At 45.2% G+C, this 17,696-nt stretch overlaps 1 protein-coding gene across 1 annotated transcript in view; it reads right to left on the bottom strand.

Moving 5' to 3' along the window:
* Positions 1-839: 839 nt before the first annotated feature.
* The window catches only part of KCTD15 (potassium channel tetramerization domain containing 15), a 36,493-nt gene continuing 19,636 nt past the window's right edge, over positions 840-17,696 (bottom strand). The window contains exons 3-5 of the mRNA XM_010190914.1: positions 13,976-14,120; positions 6,690-6,995; positions 840-1,325 (exon numbers count right to left, since the gene is read on the bottom strand). Of these exons, the coding sequence (XP_010189216.1) occupies positions 1,170-1,325; positions 6,690-6,995; positions 13,976-14,120 (607 nt within the window). The 3' untranslated portion in view covers positions 840-1,169. The remainder of the gene's footprint in view (positions 1,326-6,689; positions 6,996-13,975; positions 14,121-17,696) is intronic.

Raw genomic sequence — 17,696 nt, 5'->3', positions numbered from 1 at the left:
TGAGTTGGGAAGCCCTGCGAGTCGCAGTCGATGCTGAGGCATGGAAGGAGCAGTCACCTCCTGCAGACAGCGGGCTTCGTTGAAGAGAGAACTCCACAGATAGATACAGGGTGGCTACAGAATCGGTATTTTGATAATAGTTTAAAATAATAGAGGGAAAGCAACCTAAACCAAAGGTGGCCTGCTTTCATCGGACAATGGCAATAGAGGGGTTTAATATCTTTTTGCAAAAATTCCAGACCCATAGAGAGTAGGCTTGGCGAAAATTCTTAACGTTTCCTCCTAAATGTGGCTTACAACAGGTTAGTGAATGAGTAGCAAGGGGTGGCAGAACTCACCTGGCAGAACTTACTTTGTGATGAAAAACTGAACAGTTTCTGAGTCAAAACAAGACTGGCTTTAAGAGAACTACAGCTCCACATTAGGTGTGACCCCTGTGTGATGGTGAGTGGCACTTTATGTTGTGCTTCCAGATCCCTACTTTTGCAAATATTGCCATAATGGGCCTTGTCATTTTTTTTTTTTGGTCACCTTTTTGTTGTGTTTGTGTGGGTTTTTTTAGTACTGAGCACCAGTTGACTATAAATTGGTCCTTTTCTGATTCTGGATTCTGTCCACAGTTGGAAATGTTGTATAAAAATAAGCCATTTGGTAGCACGAGCGAGTACAATCACGGCAGTGTAACGTAACGTACGGAGGTGTAAAGCACGTTGATATGGAGGAGGTGCGGCAGTTGGAGAGACACTCAGTGCGGGTTTTCGTGTACCATCTTCTTCTCGGAGGCGTCCACTTCCACGCCACGGCACGGGGAGGGTCAGAGCCGCTTCTCCTGCTGAGCCAATTGCTTGGATTGGGCTTTCTGCAGAAGTCCAGTCCAGGGTTGGCTGTTCAGGAAGCTTTGCCTTTCTCACCACCGCAGCTGCTGAGCCCAAAGCGCGTTCCCGGCAGGCCTGGTATGCTGAGCACGCTCAGGAATTTCATCGTGAGAAACGGACAACTGGTTTTTCAAATGCATTTCATGGCTGGCTATGTGACAGGTAGTTTCAGAATACCACTCATGGGCAACATAAAGTCAAAATCTGTTTGCTAATACTGTTTTGCAAATCCTTAGTGTTTCACATAAGGGACTATTAAACACTTCTACGGTTACAAAGGAGTACGGGTAGGGTCTAGTCCAGGGGCTCCTGTTTTATTCTGATTGTTGGGGTAGGTTGTGGTCGTCTGTCTTCGCGACACAGCACGTATTCACTGAACTGAGAGGAATCCACCCCACCACCGCACGAAGCTGCCACGTTAAATCCCTTCTGAAATAATCTTTCGAGCACCTGCAACGTGGGGAAAAAAAATGAGATTACCATCTAGCAAATTTTAGTGATAAAGACATTCAGGAGCTCTGGATCTAAATGATGGATTTAGTCTTTCGAGTCCTCATTGAATGAATATTATTCAGCTATAATTCTATAACTTATTCTTAAATGACTACACTGTGATTAAAGTCTCGCTCTCAGCAAACCTCTGTAGAAAACACAAATTAATCAAACAAATAAGCACTCTGCAGAGCAGCTTAGTATATTATATAGTAAAATACTGGACTGTGGTGACATTGATGCTATCTTACTGCTAATAGAAAGCAACATCAGGTTTAAGTAAGTCACTATAAAAAGTGCCCATTATTCTTTAGTAATATGAACAGTCTTACAGAAAGGGGCTGAAAACATTTCTCAGCTCTTCCCTGGCAGATGAAAATGTATCAGGAGTCTGAGCGATGCTTCCACCAGATCTTCACGGAAATCGCAGCTGTGTTTTTCCCCCGCTGGAAGGGAGCGCTGCTTTTAGCAGCACACGGCAGGGACGGGATGTGGAGCCAAGACATGGACAACAAGGAAACGTTTTGGCCCAAGAAAGAGGTTAATTTGTATTGCCCAAACATGTATTTTCCCTTTCTCGTTCTAAAGAAAAGTTGGTGCAATTTAGATGCATGAATTTAAGGAACCCAGAGGCAACTTTAATTTCTGAGACTGTCACACAGCACATTACCCTAGGATATACTGATCTTGGCAATGTGATAGGGGCCATGTTTTCACATGGGTGAGCGTGTTGATATTCAGTTTCCCAGCAGAGCAGGACACGCGCAGACGTTTCTCAGCATTAGGTGAGCGTGGATGCCAGATCCACCTTTGGCAGAGCTGCAGTGCAAGATGCACTGGAGGAGATGCCGTGCTCGCTCCCTCCCTCCTGCTGGTGGCTCTCCTGAGCCCAGGGCAGCAGCCTGGAAATGCGGTTCCAGTGTTTGCTGCGAAATGCCATGGAGGGGGAGCAGCCTTGCCCAGGGTACCACTCCCACAGCCACACAGGCCCACTGCGCTGGGCAGCGAACCTGCTGATGAACTAAACCTGGTGGACTTGGTAACAGAAGCATCCTCGTATGACAGCCGCTGCCACCCACAGCAATGGGGACTACGCCATTGAAAAACTGGATCACTCAACCTAGAGAAGTGTCTGAGCAATATTCCCAACTTCAGATGGAGTCAACTCTTATGCTTTCACATGTCTATGTTATAGGAAGAATTTGCTTCCTTTTTTGGTTTTCCTGGCCCTGTGAAGCAATTCAGCAGTTACACTCTCTGCAGTACTACTTAAAAGTTCAGCTTATGTTTCAAGGCACAAGCAAACTATGTCAGTGACCCCCCCACCTCGGCCCTTGCCCTCACACAGACCCACGTGAGGCCAGGGTACAACTCTTAGTGCACTGCTGCTTCTGACTGGACGTTGGCATTGCTATCCCCAGAAACATCACTTTGGAGCCTTCATCAAGGATAACTCATTTCAAAAGCAAAACTGTATCTGAGGTGGTGTCATAGTGCAATGCAAACCCCGGCAGCATTTGCTGGTTTTAATCCGTGGAAACCCTCCTTTGAGGTAGCTGTGTTACCCAGCTGTCTCTTAATCCATGGTCTGGGTTTCTAGTGGTAACCAAAATGCTGTACTTGCTACCCTGCTGCTGAGGACAGGCGAAGGAAAGAAGCTGCTCTGGCACAGCGTTGCCAAGGCCATGCAGAACCTGCTGGAAAACAGCTTGCCTCTGCCTGGCCTTGAGACACAGGGACTTAACGTTCTCAGAAAGTCACCATCTGCCAAATCTCACTGACTTTTGCCCTGATTTTCATTTACTTTACACTGTAAAAAGGCTGCAGAATGTATTTTGACTGTATTCTGTATCCCTGTTCCTAGACCTGGCAAGATGAAGACAAGAGCCAACCCAGCTACACGAAAGGCGGCTTCTTTCACTCGACTGGATAGCGGAACAGAGGTTGGCAGGTGAGATTTCAGAGAGAGACGTGACTTCAAAATCTTCGCTAAAAAACTTTTTAAAATCAATTTGCTTGTAAGACAAAACAAGCAGGGGGGTGCCCTTGGCCTGCCACGGAAGGCTGCATGTTAACATAGGGCTGTTCTTTACTGAGCCAGCTCTGCAAACACACAGTCCAGGCAGACGTTACACCTTAGAGCACCGCACACAGAACAAAGTGATTCATTTTTGCTACCTACGCGCTCAAAGGACTCGACTGCGGGCTATCATCTAGTGTTAAAAACCTCGGTATCGTCAATTTTCTCAGCAAGAAACAAAAGAGGCCAAATCCTGTAAACAATGCAGAGAATGTTTAAACACTGTAGAGTTTTGACTGTTATTTGGATGAGGTTGAGCGCAGGTCTATGGAGAAAGGCTCCTAAAGGCTGCTTCCATGCGCCGGTGCATGCATGAGACTAAACGGGGTGTTGGACGTGAGCAGATTTAAATGCCATTTAGTGAATTTGGCTCTATGCACGTTCCTTTTTCTGAAGTTAAGATACAGAGAGAAGAAAACCAGTAAGTGTCTCTGAATCAAATCAGACCTACTTTCCTGCAAATCTCCAAAAAGAATATGCCAAAAAGTAAATGAGTATCAGCTGTGATTCTCCTAGGTATAGGGAGACACACACACAGCATTAAATAGAGGATTTGTGCTAGGATTTAATATATTCTGTCTTCCAGTATTCCGAGCACATCAAGACACAGATTCTGATTTTGTTGGAAGGTTTTCCAAATAGAACCATAATACTTTCACTTATTTCATCTCATTTTAATCTTGCAGGACACTAACAAATAGTCTTAATTATGAAGACTCAATGTTCAGAATATACAAGCATCACAGCATTTTTTCTAAGGTAAGCTCGTGTATCTCAACAGGACCTGTTGCGAGGAGTTGAAAAAACAGCATCAGTCTTAAGAAAACTCCGTATTTATATGTAATTACAAATGGGCATTAAATTAAAAGGTAATGTATTTTTTTGGCTGCCACTGCTTACTTTATGTTGACATTCTTTGTTTTATATGCACAGCTCTCGACATAAAACATTTAATGAAAATATTTTCCAGTGATCCAAAGAATTTATAAATATTGCAATTGTGCTACCAAATACGTTCAGCAGGGCACAGGGAGACAGAAGTGATGCATCCCTGCAAACAGCAGGCAGAGTTAACTGCGTCACTCTGAGATTCTTTGGAGATTATTCTGCTCTTTCAAGCACTACCCCTTCTCACCCATCTCCTGTAAGTCTGTGCATTTACTTCACTGTAATTCCAACTTCTGACATAATATTGTGTTGCCAAAAAATCCTGGGAAGGAGAAGGGCAGCGTCTGTGTGCTGACCAGAGTCCATCAGAGCCAATGATAATTAGCTGCTGATTTCATCAGCCTTTGGTCTCAGAAATGCATCATTTTCCAGAAAGTGTTTGAAAACACTTTCTACTAATTATATAGTAAAATGATGTAATTTAGCAGAATTATGTAATTTAATAATATTATTTAGACCGTAGACTCTTTGACAGAAATTTTTTCACAACATGAACCTGCAAAGAGACTCTTTGATTCTGTCTGAATTTTGACTGAATTCAAAGCACTTTCAAATAATGACAATAATTAGCATTGCACTTCTGCTACAAACACACGTTTCATACCAGTAGCTACTATGAATGAAACAGAGCCAAGTGCTAAGCCATGTGGGTGTCTAGCGCTTTGAGCGCCTGCAGTGCTGAGCCCATCAGTGGCTCGCAGGGATCCTTTATTTTTTCAGTTATTCTGATTTCTTGCATGCATCTAACGGTGTCGACGGACGGTGTGGCTGAGACACAGACACTTCCCCATGCACTGACCTTGGTTAACTGCAGCTGCTCCCTTCCCTGCTCAGCACAGTGATGTACTCAGCACTGCCTCCCACCCACTTCCAGCCCTCTCTTTTTGCGGCAGCCCACTCTAAACCTTGCCAAATGTGAAATTGCTACGGACAGTGCAAAATTAACCTCAAGCATTGGACTGTTAAAGTTCAACCACATGAAACACTTGGGAGTCTTGAACCAAAAGTCACCAGCAATAGCTGGGTTTAGGATGGTTTAAGACAAAGGTGCCCGTTGGTGCACGGTGCAGAAGGTAACGCTGCCCCAAGGAGGGAATGCAGGTTGTCAAATGCAGGTTGTTAAAACACCTCCATTCACCTTTACAAATCCTGGTAACTGCAGGTCTCCCAAAAATGTTGTCAACCGGCAGCTTGGGAGATGGAGGTGCCTGAGCATGCTGTGTGGTGACCAGGCCAGTAAGCAAGGCTCTGGGTTCTTGCCCTCCCTTGCCGTCACACCTCCCTCCCCAGCCTGCCTGGCCCATGACCAGCACTCCTGTGGGTGCTGGCCCACAGGGAAGGCTTCTGAGACCACTGAGGCATTTCCCATGGCCCAAGTGACATCTGCAGCCACAGGCCATCTGCAGGGGACAGCGACTGTGGAAATATTCCCTGTAGGTTGATTTCACTGTCCGTAACACAAGAATTCTTTCCAGCATATTTTACAGGCGTGCATGCAAAAACCAAGAGCTCTGGTTTGCCCTTGTTAATTAAGGCCCAAGTTAACAGCATCATCAACACCGTTCCCTCTCCACAGCCCAAGGACAGCTACAACACCAAAGCGTTGGCCGCAGTGGCAGTGATCCCTTGTGAAATGGCACTTCTTGCCCATAAGGCTGCTGCCTAAACACAAGCCACATATTTATTTCCGCTACCATCCACCTATCTGTCCAGTTATCTTCTTTTGTTTCATATGTTTAATTTTAAACCTAATGTCAAAACTCTGAGTATAAAATGAAATACATTTTGTTTAAAATACTGTGGGCAATTTTTATAGAACATCCTTTTGAAAAAAAAAAAAGTGCAGAGATCAATTTTTTTAAGTCCATCCCGCAGGCACCATCATTTAATTATGAGTGAGACATAAATTATGCATTTACACATTGTTGCATTTTCTATAAAATGGTGTGGAGATTTTTTTTTGTAGTTTTTGGAACTCTCTCTTTCTTCCTGAGGGCACTTCGGAGGAAAAAAAAACTGCCGCAGGCTATACATTGATGAAAAAATTAGCATTTATCAGTATAACACCATTATGAGACCAGCATGGCACTAACATACACAAAATCTAAATCTATTTTTCTGCTTAGACTTAGGAAAAACCTGAAAGACTGTGATCTCACCAGGCAGAAAATGTCTCCTTGCAGTATAAGCACTGAAGGTAATTGGGCAGAAGCAAATAATTTGCATAGAATTGAACAAGAAGAAATAAAAAACCACCCTGGCAAAAAGATGAGCCAGCACCAAAAGGCCATTACCTGCACTGAATTCAACCGACAGTATCCGTTCAAAGGAAACCTAATAACATGGGTAGGGTCCTGGTTCCAGCCTGCGTTGACGGAGTTGCACATGACATCCCCGGTCTCCGGGAAGATCTCTTCTATTAAAGCTTTCTCCCCGCTCAACGCAATTCTTTCCCCCAGATCTGGAGTCACTCTTACGACCAAGCAGTCACAAGGCTGGAAATGTTTCCTTTGTTCTTTCTCTTGTTTCCATCGCTCAAGTTCCTTAATCATTGGCTGCAGCTGGTAATACTTTGCTTCTTCATATAAAAGATTAAAGTCCTGGGGAAAAAAAAAAAGAGAAGGAGAGAGAGAAACTAGAAATGCTTATAGTTCTCTTTAAAAATGAGTATTGTTCCTGTTTGACCTACTTAGACTTATGTATTGTCAGCAAGAGTGCAAAGGCAACAGGTATCCACAGACTTTGTCTTCGTCTTACACCTACACAGAAAACCACACTGTGCTAGTGCTGAATCTATTTGAGCTGACCATGAAGTTCCCATTGCACTTAATTATTCCTTCATTTATTATCCCACAAGCTCAATGCCAGAAGGATTGACTTATGGATTAAGAAACCAAAATAACTGGCTGCAATAGCAAAGCCTGCTGATGTAAGAGGAGACATCCTGAGCCCTGATCTTCCCTCCTGGCCTCAGATACTCACTGCTGATCTTACAACAGAAGATCTCGGGCTTCGCTGTCACCTCTCACACACGTTACAAGACAGAGATGTCAGTTCAGCTTCACCACCTGTCTTTGCCGAGTCTGAAATTCAGCTGCAGCAGCTCAGCTGCTCTCTGCATTTCGTAATTATTCATGTCTTTAAAGCATACTTTGGAGCCTGGTACATTGTATGGAGGTAGAGACCATCCTGTTGGCTGGGTGCTCAGCTGTGCACTCCAACAACCAAAAAGAAACAGCTCTTCCCGGTCACTTATCCTCACCTGGGCTTTGGGCCATTCAAATTTGACCCAATTCCCAGTTAACTGATTGAAATGTCTTCTGCACATCCTTATTAATAACTTTTCACCAGATTTCAACTGATCTTCCCAACTCTGCTTAAACGCATGAGTGTATTGAGGCAAAGGGCATCAGCAGCCCCCAGACGTGAGGAGGCAGCCGTGCCCCCCAGACCAAGCCAGAGAAGAAAGGGAGAGGGAACCACCGAGTCCCAGTTTGCTTACACCACCCCTGCCACCTCCTTCAGCCTTCTGAAAGGAAGAGAAGCAATACAAGCACAGCCCCAGCTCCTCTCTCCAAAGACCTGCCATTTGCTTTCCTGGCTCTCAGGCCTGTTTACAGAAGGAAATGCTGGAGTGCTATGTGACTTTTGGAGTAGGCTGCAGGTCAGCACCTGGACTTACAGGCCCAGGTCTTCACCACTGCATTGAAATGAAATGAAAAATCACAAGAGTTCTGAAATGACTGGGATCATTGAGGCTGAAAAGAAGGGCATGACAAGAAGTAATCAAGAAATGGGCATCAAAATTACCTGAAAAATAACGGCAGCACTGCTGCTGCACAACTCAGGGAAGAGTGGAAATCAAAGGCCAATGAACATGCAGCACAAAAAGGTGCGACTCTTCATAGTGGCTTGGAATTAACCTGTAAAATCTGCTGCTGCAGGATATTACTGAACCAAAGCAGTCAGCTGTGTTCAAATTTGGCACCACAGACCCACTGCCGTAGTGGAGAGGTGCTCCTTCACCCCAGGGCTGCCTGCAGCCTGGAGATGTATGAATATTCACAGTGACATGGCAAGGTTATCACGTTACAAAAGGGACATCCAACCTTTTACATCTCTTTGATGTCTGTTAAGGCTGGGACAATATGCACAACACTAAGGGAGGATAAAAGGACCATAGAAAGAGAGAGAAGAGTGATAAGAGCAAGTGGGAGGAAATGAAGGCTACAAACACACTTGGGGGAGGAGTTGGAAGATCAAAAACAACAGGAAGAAGCCTCATGCCCTGATGGAAGGTATTCCTTCCTCTCCACTGCCCCCCAAATCAGCACTCTGCTGACCCATTACTGCTTTTCTCTGTCCACTGATGAAGCTCCCTGGTTACTGGGCATGGGGTTGGTTTAAGCCTATGGAGATTAGTGGTTTAAATTAAAAAACAATCCCTGCCCCAAACTTTCTGACATCTTCATGTGGGACACTGGAGCAACACAGTCCACCACTTAACTGTGGTTATTACAGGGATGTATGAAGGTGAACACCAAATGTTCACTGGGCATCTGCTGGTCCCACGTATCTCTGCGTTTGAGTAAAGGAAAACATGTAGTGCTAAGGAAAAATGTAATGTCATGCTGTAGAGTGAACAGGAGCATCCAGTGCTTACTGAAGGCAATGGAAAGCATCCCACTGTTTTCAATAGGTACTGAAAAAACAGTTTTAGAGTATCTGTGTTCATGGTCACTATAAAATAACATATTATTTGTAAGGTCAACCAATTGAATATGTGCTAAGAAAACTCAACAGTAAAACCCAGAAGAGGTGGTACAGCCATATAAAAAACAGGCCCTCACTTCTGAAAGTAAAGAGAGTACAGTGCTCCTGAGGCTGGATGCAAAGCCCATTACATTCAGGACAGTCTTTTCGACTGACTTCACTGGGCTTTGGACTAGGCTGACAGTATCCTGAATCACGGGTGTTCAATGGTCCTCCACCTCCGGGCCAAAACAATAATGCCATAAAGTGCACAAAACCAGGATTTCATCACCTCTGCCACCCCCACAGCCAGCTGCTACTAGCCCACTGCATCAGTCGCAACTCTTTAGTGACTCCTGCTAACCAGTGTCTTAAATAAACAAGATAAATTTTATATTCTGGTACTATTTTGTGATAAGACAACCAGTTTTCAGATGAAACAGCGGTTCCACTGCTGAATGATACGGCCATGCCTCAGAGGGCTGCGTAGAAACCAGTGCTGTGCGGAAACCAGAGCTGTGCTGGAGCATCGTGTGCTTCACGGGCTGCACCCAGTCAGAATCCACCTGGGTTAAGCCACGGTGCTTGAGTTAGTTTTTAAAATAAGACTCTAATCTCCATGTCCACTCCACACTTGGGTTGAGCACAAATATACTGGAAAGGGTTTTGCACCCTTAAGGGAGGGGTTTTTAACCGAAGCTGGAAATCTGAGGTGTGCTGGTGCAAAGAGGCAACGTGCATGTGCAGCACTAGGGAGCCTGGGCACCTCCCTATTATCAGGCAGTGGCAATACAGGGAATTTGTTGCGCTGTAACAGGTAGAGGGGAATTAAAAGTGTCTTCTGCTAGCAATGGCAAGAGAAAATTCATGGATGTCCACCAGTGACAGCGCTGGGACAGGACATCTTCTGTGAACCCACTCAAGGTACTGCCCCCACCGGCACAGCCTGCCCCACCGCCCTGACCCACTCTGGCCCCTGTACTGGCACATCTGGCGTTTCTGCACTGAGTGACTGTGGCATCACTGTGGAATTTGAGAGAGTATTTAGGGAGGGAAGAGGATTTTGCAAAACCAGAAACAAATGCTGAATGGCTCACAGCGTGGGAGTCCAGCTCTCCAAAGCCTGTGCTTGGGCAGGGTAACAGACTTGGACACACCACTAAATACCCGATCTTCTCATTCAGGTTTCATATGCTGTTTGGAGCACTGTGCAGCTGCAACCAGACTGGAGGCAATGCTCAGCTCTGGATTGTCTATGCAGGATACTCAGGATGCCTAGGTAATACTGACAGAGGTATTTCCACCCTTGCACTGTAGATATAAAATCCTACCCTGATGGTTTGCAGAAGTTTAACGTGAAACGTCAAGTAGAAGAATTTTACTCAAAAGGGACCTTGTCAGAGAGATGCAATAGGAGCTGCAAGAAAACATTTCCATGCTGCTCGTTTTGATAAGTTACCAAAGGGACATGCAGACGTGAATCTTCCTAGACCTACCCAAAAGAGGCACGACTGGTAGAAAAGCTTTTTTCTGGGGGATTTCATGTTGGCTAAGTTCTGCAGTCACCTCTGACAGGGGTGATGTGGTCCTCGGGAGGAGAGGGGAAGCATGACTGCAAGGCCAGCAGTGCTGCTGCTTCACATCAGTGCCACTGGGTTAGTAAGGATGTGCTAACTACAGGCAGAGACAGCCAACAGAAACCATTAAACTGTGTCTCCCATGAACCTGATGCTGTTCTCACAGTACTATAGAGGTCCTTCATTTTTGTGCCTAATGTTGACTCCTGAACAGGCTGAAGTGGCTTTTTCTGCCCATTTTTTACTCATTTTTTATTTCAATTACATGAAACAACAAACTGTCATCCTGACTCAATGTTTCTTTTATATTTTAGTGCTGTGAAGATCTGACTCCTGGCTATGAGAGAAAGTTGCTCACTTCTAGGACAACTGCCCCATTTGCTAAGGTTAGTTTGAGAGCACTTAAAATTAGATGTAAGCACATTAATTTTAAAATTATTTTAATAAATAAACAAGCCAGCCTTGTGGTTCCAATGGTACAGGTGCCCTCTATAATCCATACAAAACTCAGATGTCCTGTGCATTTATGCTCCTTCCCTCCTTAAGACAGAGTAATGATACCCAAATTGCCTATGTCGATTTTGAAGATCCCTAAGCAGGGAATGAGTCTCAATTAAGGAGATCCAATGGGTCCTGGTTTGTTTTGAGGACACTTGTTGCTCAAGGTGTCGTCGTCCCGCATGCGGGACTCTGAACTGGTGCAGGAAGAGGGAGCTGTAGGCAGCTTCGGGCTGCTCGCCATCACCATTGCCTCGCTCAGCAGGGGCGGCTGCAAAGAAGAACTGAGCCAAACACCTCACGATAATTTCTCAGTGTACTTTATGTGGCTTAAAATCCCCCAAACCCAGGAAAAATTTATGAACTATTAGAGTGTTGCTTTCAGCAGGGAGACCTGTCAGATACTAAACACTTTCAAGTTCTGGCTTATTAGTAGTTGGAAGTGTAATTAATATTCACTGTAAACACACCAGTCAGACTTGATAATAAAGAATCACTAGCCTAGGAACACATACCCCACTTTCTCTGCATTTCAGTGTTAACTTAGTCTGAAAACAACACTTAAATAGCAAACACAATAATGCTGGTGCGGTACTAACATTCCAAACTTTCCAAAATAACCGTCTGAGCAGCAATTCAAGTTGAAAAGCAACTTGGCTAAACCTTGAGGCTACTAAACTGCTTGATTAAATTAAGGGGTAAAAACTAATAAATATTCAAAACACTTGATAATGCTTTGTTTGACATAAAGAACATTTAATGCAAGTCTCACTGGAAAACCTGTCAGGTTTTATACCTTAAATAGAGTTTTGCATTTAGAAACACTGAGTGATTCCATTTGCTGCCTTTGATTATTGTCTTCTGTCACTTTAATCACGCTGGCAAAATTACACGACTTCTGTGAAGTCAAATCCGTTTACAATGCAGTTTTAATATAGCTTTGCAGCGCATTCTTCTATGCATTTTTATTTAGTTACTCCCTACCTAGCAATACTTTGCTTTGTTCTTGAGCCCTCATTAGCCTGGGGTTTGCTCTAAAGCTCTCCCAGGGAGGAACTAAATAAAATACAGTTAACCCTATGCAAAGAACAATGGAACAACGGCCTGAGCCCGGGCACAGCGCCGGCTCTCCCGAGTCTCTCCCAGCCCTGCCAGGGCTCGCTGCGCAGACAAGTCCTTGGCAGCCACCGGCACTCTCACCTCCAGGCTCTTACCAAATCCTGCCGGTTTTGTTTCGCAGAACCTCTGAAATCTGGATGCCAGTTGAGGCCAAAACTACAGTTGAGCTCAAACTACATCTCTTCTGCCCTCACTTCTTGTGCCTTCTTGTCCCAGCAGACCGCCCAAAATGCTGCTGCTAAAGCATCACTGTCATTCCACCTGTACCACTTCTCCATCCACCCCCCTTTACTTGATCCATCTTAAAATCCACAGAACTGGTCTGGTCTTTAGTTTCACTTCTACCTGTGCATTTTCTTTCATTTCTCTGTAAAAAGCTTTTCTCACATCCACCCCTCAGTGCTCTGGCTCTCACTGTGCTTCATGGCACCTCAACATGCAGGACCAGCTTCCCTGACCTGCCAGCTGCTCCCCAGAAAGACCAGTGCTCAGGACAGCCCTTCCGAGTTGGACCTCCAAAGCCACCTGTGAATGCCAAACCTTCTCCCTGCCTTGGGACTAGATGTGGGGACCCATCACACAGAGCATCTGCTCAACATTAACTGTAAATGCTACCGTGCCAAATATGATTACACTCATAACTTAGGGAAGAATGGCTGAGGGGCGGCTCACAGCATGAGGATCAGCTATACTCCAAAGCTAAAACCTCCACAGCAACCACAAATCTCGACTGACTCAGTCATGACTGCCTAAATTATCTTGCCTACCTAGTCCAACATGCAAATGCAACCTTACTGCACAGTGCAAGAACTTTCCTTTCCAGCAATAATGCTCCATGTCCTCTAACTCTAAGCAAATTCCATTGCCATCCCAACTTACTCATTATTTCCTCCTGGAGTTAGTGCTTTTGTTGAATCTTGTCATCTATAGTTTGGACACTTTTGTCTTCTAATTTCCAAACATAAAGATAACAACGTTGCAAAGCCAAATAAACAAGGCTAGGAGAAGAGCATTTAAACACTCAGGGTTTGCAAAGCAACAACCAGCGCCATTATTTCATAGACACGTATTGCTCCTTAAAAAGCCCTCAGTAAATTCCATTTCCCAAGAACATTTTGACATTCATAGATTGTGTAAAAGATTACCTCCTGAAATCAAAGTATCTGCATCAGTTATATCTAACACAAATCCTCATGGGCTTGTTTAAGGGTGTTTCTTTTTTATACCAACAAAAAAAAAGATTTATACAATTTAAGTCCTCTAAGTATCAAATTTAAAACATTTCTTTCAGATTCTGAGCATTAAACCCTGGTAAGTGCTAGCTGCTGATGTTGCTTCTTAATTGTTGTTCTACCCTGATAAATAAGCTAAAAATGTGAGAAAATACAATTAGTTTAGAAAAACTGATTTAGCCGTAAGCTTCATCATTTAACTTTTTATGGTATCCATGACAACCATTGGTCCATTTATTAAATAATAGCATCCTTAGTGTAATACACAAGTACTAAAAATCCTAACAATAAACTGCAACATTTAGTTAAGTGTGTTTAGGTCAAGCACACAAACCAATCTGCACCAAAACAAAGACAGAATGGGAGGAAAAAATGGATTGCAGACTATAGCTTTTTCCTTACCTTAAAGTCATCTGGGAGCAGTAGTTTAGATGTCCTTAGGAAGCTTAATATATATCTGAAAATTTCACCATCTCGATCAATGAAATAATGTTGTTTTAAACTGTCCAAGACAATAGGCTCTGTGCCGTTAAACAGACGACTTATTCTGGAAAAAAGAAAAGAAAAAGAAATGGGCAAAAGAGACAAAACCTCATTGCACCCTCAGGCCTTAAGAACACGCAGCCAATTTAGTTGCATCAGTTCAATGTGCATAAGGTAACACAGCATCTTAATCCGATAACAAACAAGTGCGCAAAGATAAATGCCTCAGACATGAGTGTGCACCCGCACGCTCACACACACGAAACACGCGTGCACGTACAGACATAGGTGCTCACACCTGCAGTCAGGGCCCTGCAGCTGCCCTAGGGCTCAGACCGCGCTGTCCTGAATCAAGGCTGTGAATTAGGCCCGTGACCCCGACAAGGGCCGTGCATATGAAACGCTCACCCCACGGCTGGCAGAGTGGTTCTGGTGACAACCCGTGTTACTGGCTCAGGGCTTCCTGGCCATGAGCCTTTCCCCCAGCTTGACTGCCATTTTGGTCAAACGTCACCAGAGCATTTCCGTGCTAGAGTAGAGGCTGTCCGTGCACCAACAGGAGTTGTATGGACCTGTCAGCGCTGGGTAAGTGGCCTTCCAATGTTGAATATTTTGGCAAAACAGCAATCAATGGCCTGTGCAGCATCTGCAGTGCTGCCCGTTGGAGCACAGTCCCACGAGCAGTAGTCCTGGGGATCACAGCCTGGCAGAAGAAAGCAACGTGGCAAATCTTTCATGAGCAAAGAAAAGGAAGCGAGACCTACGAGACAGGAGGATCAGCTGGTTACAGGTTCAAAATACCACATCAGCTACATTGCTCTGGTTTTCTCCACATCCTGAGCAGCATGATCAGCAGAAAGCAAACCAGGCATCTGCCTGGCTGCAGTTCCTCCCGCCTCTTCCCTCCAAACGCCTGGCTTCTCTCACAACGCTTTGTCTTCCCATGAGAAATAACCCAGCTGAATATATGTTCTCGAAAGGAAAATCGCAGGAGACACAGACAGCAACGACCTATTAAGTAATTGAGTCCATCTCTCTGACAGTGCAGCATTGTTCCCAACTGCAGAGTGTCTCGTGTTTCAAAGTCAAGTCTTAAATAACCCTGCCACAGAGGACTCCTCCATTTCCCACAGAGGCTAACCCGCAGCCCGCTGGATTTCACTGCCGAGCCGTCCCTTCGGCTCAGTCCTGCAATCTCCCAATGTCCCTTGCTGTGACCAGGGCAGGGCTTTCCCCTGTCGTGGAGAAGGAGCTCGTCAAACCCTGTCAAAGGCGATGGCCAGCACCGCTGGTGAACGCCGCAGCCTCCCTCCTTCCAGCATCACCACCCCAACCCAAGAGAGGAGCCTGGCTGGGGAAGGTGTGCGCCCACCCCGGCGGTGGGAAGGGACAGGTTTGCCCCCCCACCCCACCGCTGCCTGCAGTGCTGGTGCTTCTGTCTGCACCCTGCGCCGCTCGCTTTGGGCTGCGGATTCATGCAACATGGTGAGATTTTGCTCTCCACAGCTGCACCTCGGTCTGATCTTCTAACTTGCTAATTTAGTTGCAAATTTAATTAACGTGCTGTTTATTTCTAAATTAAATGTCTCGAGATATTAAATAAAAGTGGACTTAGCAAGTCCCCACTGAATTCAGCTAAAAACCTTTCTCTTAAGTGAGCTCCAGGATTTGCTGCCTGCTCTTGTATCCATGTCAGCATTCAGCTAGTCTGAGTTACTGAAGAGAATAACCCCTAAACGCTAATTATAATACATTTTCTGTTTTACTTCAACTTCTAGCTCTTCAACGGTATCAGAAAACACCACCCAGTTCACTCTGAAACATTTAATTTCTACAATCCCAAGGTTCAGTAAGCCTCCAGTAACTCATTATATTCTTTTTTATTGTTATTTTAGAGCTGTTTGCCTGAAATGGTTAAATATATTGCTTTGTACAGTGTTAAATTTTATTCCAGGAACCAGACAGTTAATTTAGTTTCTTAGACATGCACATGAGGCACTCTGCTGTGCTGGGTTAGCCTGAAAGCAGAAGAAACACAGATTCAGTATGGTGTATTTATTGAGTAAATTTGCATGGCTATCGAAAGTTTGGAGATCTTACACCTAAACAAGCTGGGCTGTGGCTTAAACCTCCTACCCTTCGCTGCCCTTTCTCTGTGAAGTCTGTAAAAGGAAGGCGATGGCTGCTGTTCAGCTCTGCAATGTGTACGGGGGAAGGTTTGCCAACTGCAACAGGGTGCAGGGAAGACAGGGTACAAAGTTTTAATGGGCTGCTCTTTAATGTAGTGAAGCATTTTTTTGGTAATGAAAACAAAACAGGAATTCTGAGGCCTCTGTGGAGTGCCCTGAGCTGTATTTCTTCACCAGCAAAATTACTGCTGGGGAAAGAAACTTGCAGAGTGTTGAAAGACTAAACTGCCACCCCAAAAACAGTGTGATGAATAGTTTAAGGATTTATTCGACGTTTTAGGGGGCTGCGATGTTCCAAGAACCAACTTCACTGCAATATGTTGTAACGCTGGGTGCGGAAAGCACCCCTGCTTCTCCCTTCTCGTCTGTTTAAACTGTACTTGTAGAAAGTCCATCAGAAAATGCAATGCTGGGAGAGCACAAAGTGAACTCAAATGGCAGCATCAAAAGGAAAATTAACTTGACGGGGTTACTTATCATGTGTGAAGTCACAGAAAAGAGCATAGCGACTGGAGGCAGCTCTGCCAGCTCCACCAGGACCTGATCTGGATGGGTCTTGGGTGGCCAGAACGAAACGCCGTGCACAGAAGCAGGGAACCAAAATGGGTGCAGGCCGTCAGAACCAGCCGGTCAGCGAGTGCAAAGAGATGGGGATGGTTTTACACTATGTAAACTTGTTGACATTCAATCAAAATTAGGTACCAGTCTGGCTAGCAGCCTCAGGAAGCTGCTCCCTCCAGTGCTGTTTAAAGTTGGGAGCAGCTGCAGCTCTCAGATTGGGCAGTAGTCACCCCAAAATGGTTGTTTTTATGAGCAGTCATGACGCCTAACTACTGTACTGGAGGATCAATTGGGTAATGGCGCTTTCAGGAGGCACTTGCCTATGGCACGTAGGAATGGAGCTTCCAGTGAAGAAGTGGAAGGCCCAGGAAAACAGAGATGAGGCAGAAAGCCGCACTTGGGTCCTACAGTGATGGGTGAGCAATCTTCAGCACTTCAGCATTCCCACCTTTTGCAAAAAATGCTCCACTTTCAAAGTTAAAAACACACACAATTTCTGTCCAAGATTTAATTTCCAGCCTGGGATCAGACTGAGCCAGGATCAATCCAAGTAGTGCAAGCCTACGGAGGGGGCAAGCTTGCCTTTCCATTGCCAAGTCCTGCTACGCTCACACCATCTTCCCAGCATGTGGCTCTTCCCAGCCGCCTGTTTCTCCTCCTCCGCTGCTCCTGTCCTCCCAGCAATGTGCTCTTCCCTATGGCACTGCTGCCCACCCTGACCCTCACAGGGCCTCTGCTCCTGGCCACCACTGCATCACGGGGCTGGCATCCAGACTTCAGCTTGGTGAGTCTCCCCGGCACCTTAAGCCCCAGCTGGATGCTCTTCCCTGCTCCTCACAACACCCAGAACACAACCTGTTGGTCCTATTCCTACAATTTCTTTGTGCTTC

The sequence above is a fragment of the Mesitornis unicolor genome, unplaced genomic scaffold (genome assembly GCF_000695765.1).
Source record: "Mesitornis unicolor isolate BGI_N332 unplaced genomic scaffold, ASM69576v1 scaffold14478, whole genome shotgun sequence".
Classification (NCBI taxonomy): domain Eukaryota; kingdom Metazoa; phylum Chordata; class Aves; order Mesitornithiformes; family Mesitornithidae; genus Mesitornis; species Mesitornis unicolor.
Note: the sequence above shows the minus strand (reverse complement) of the source record. Positions and strands in the feature narration are given on the sequence as shown.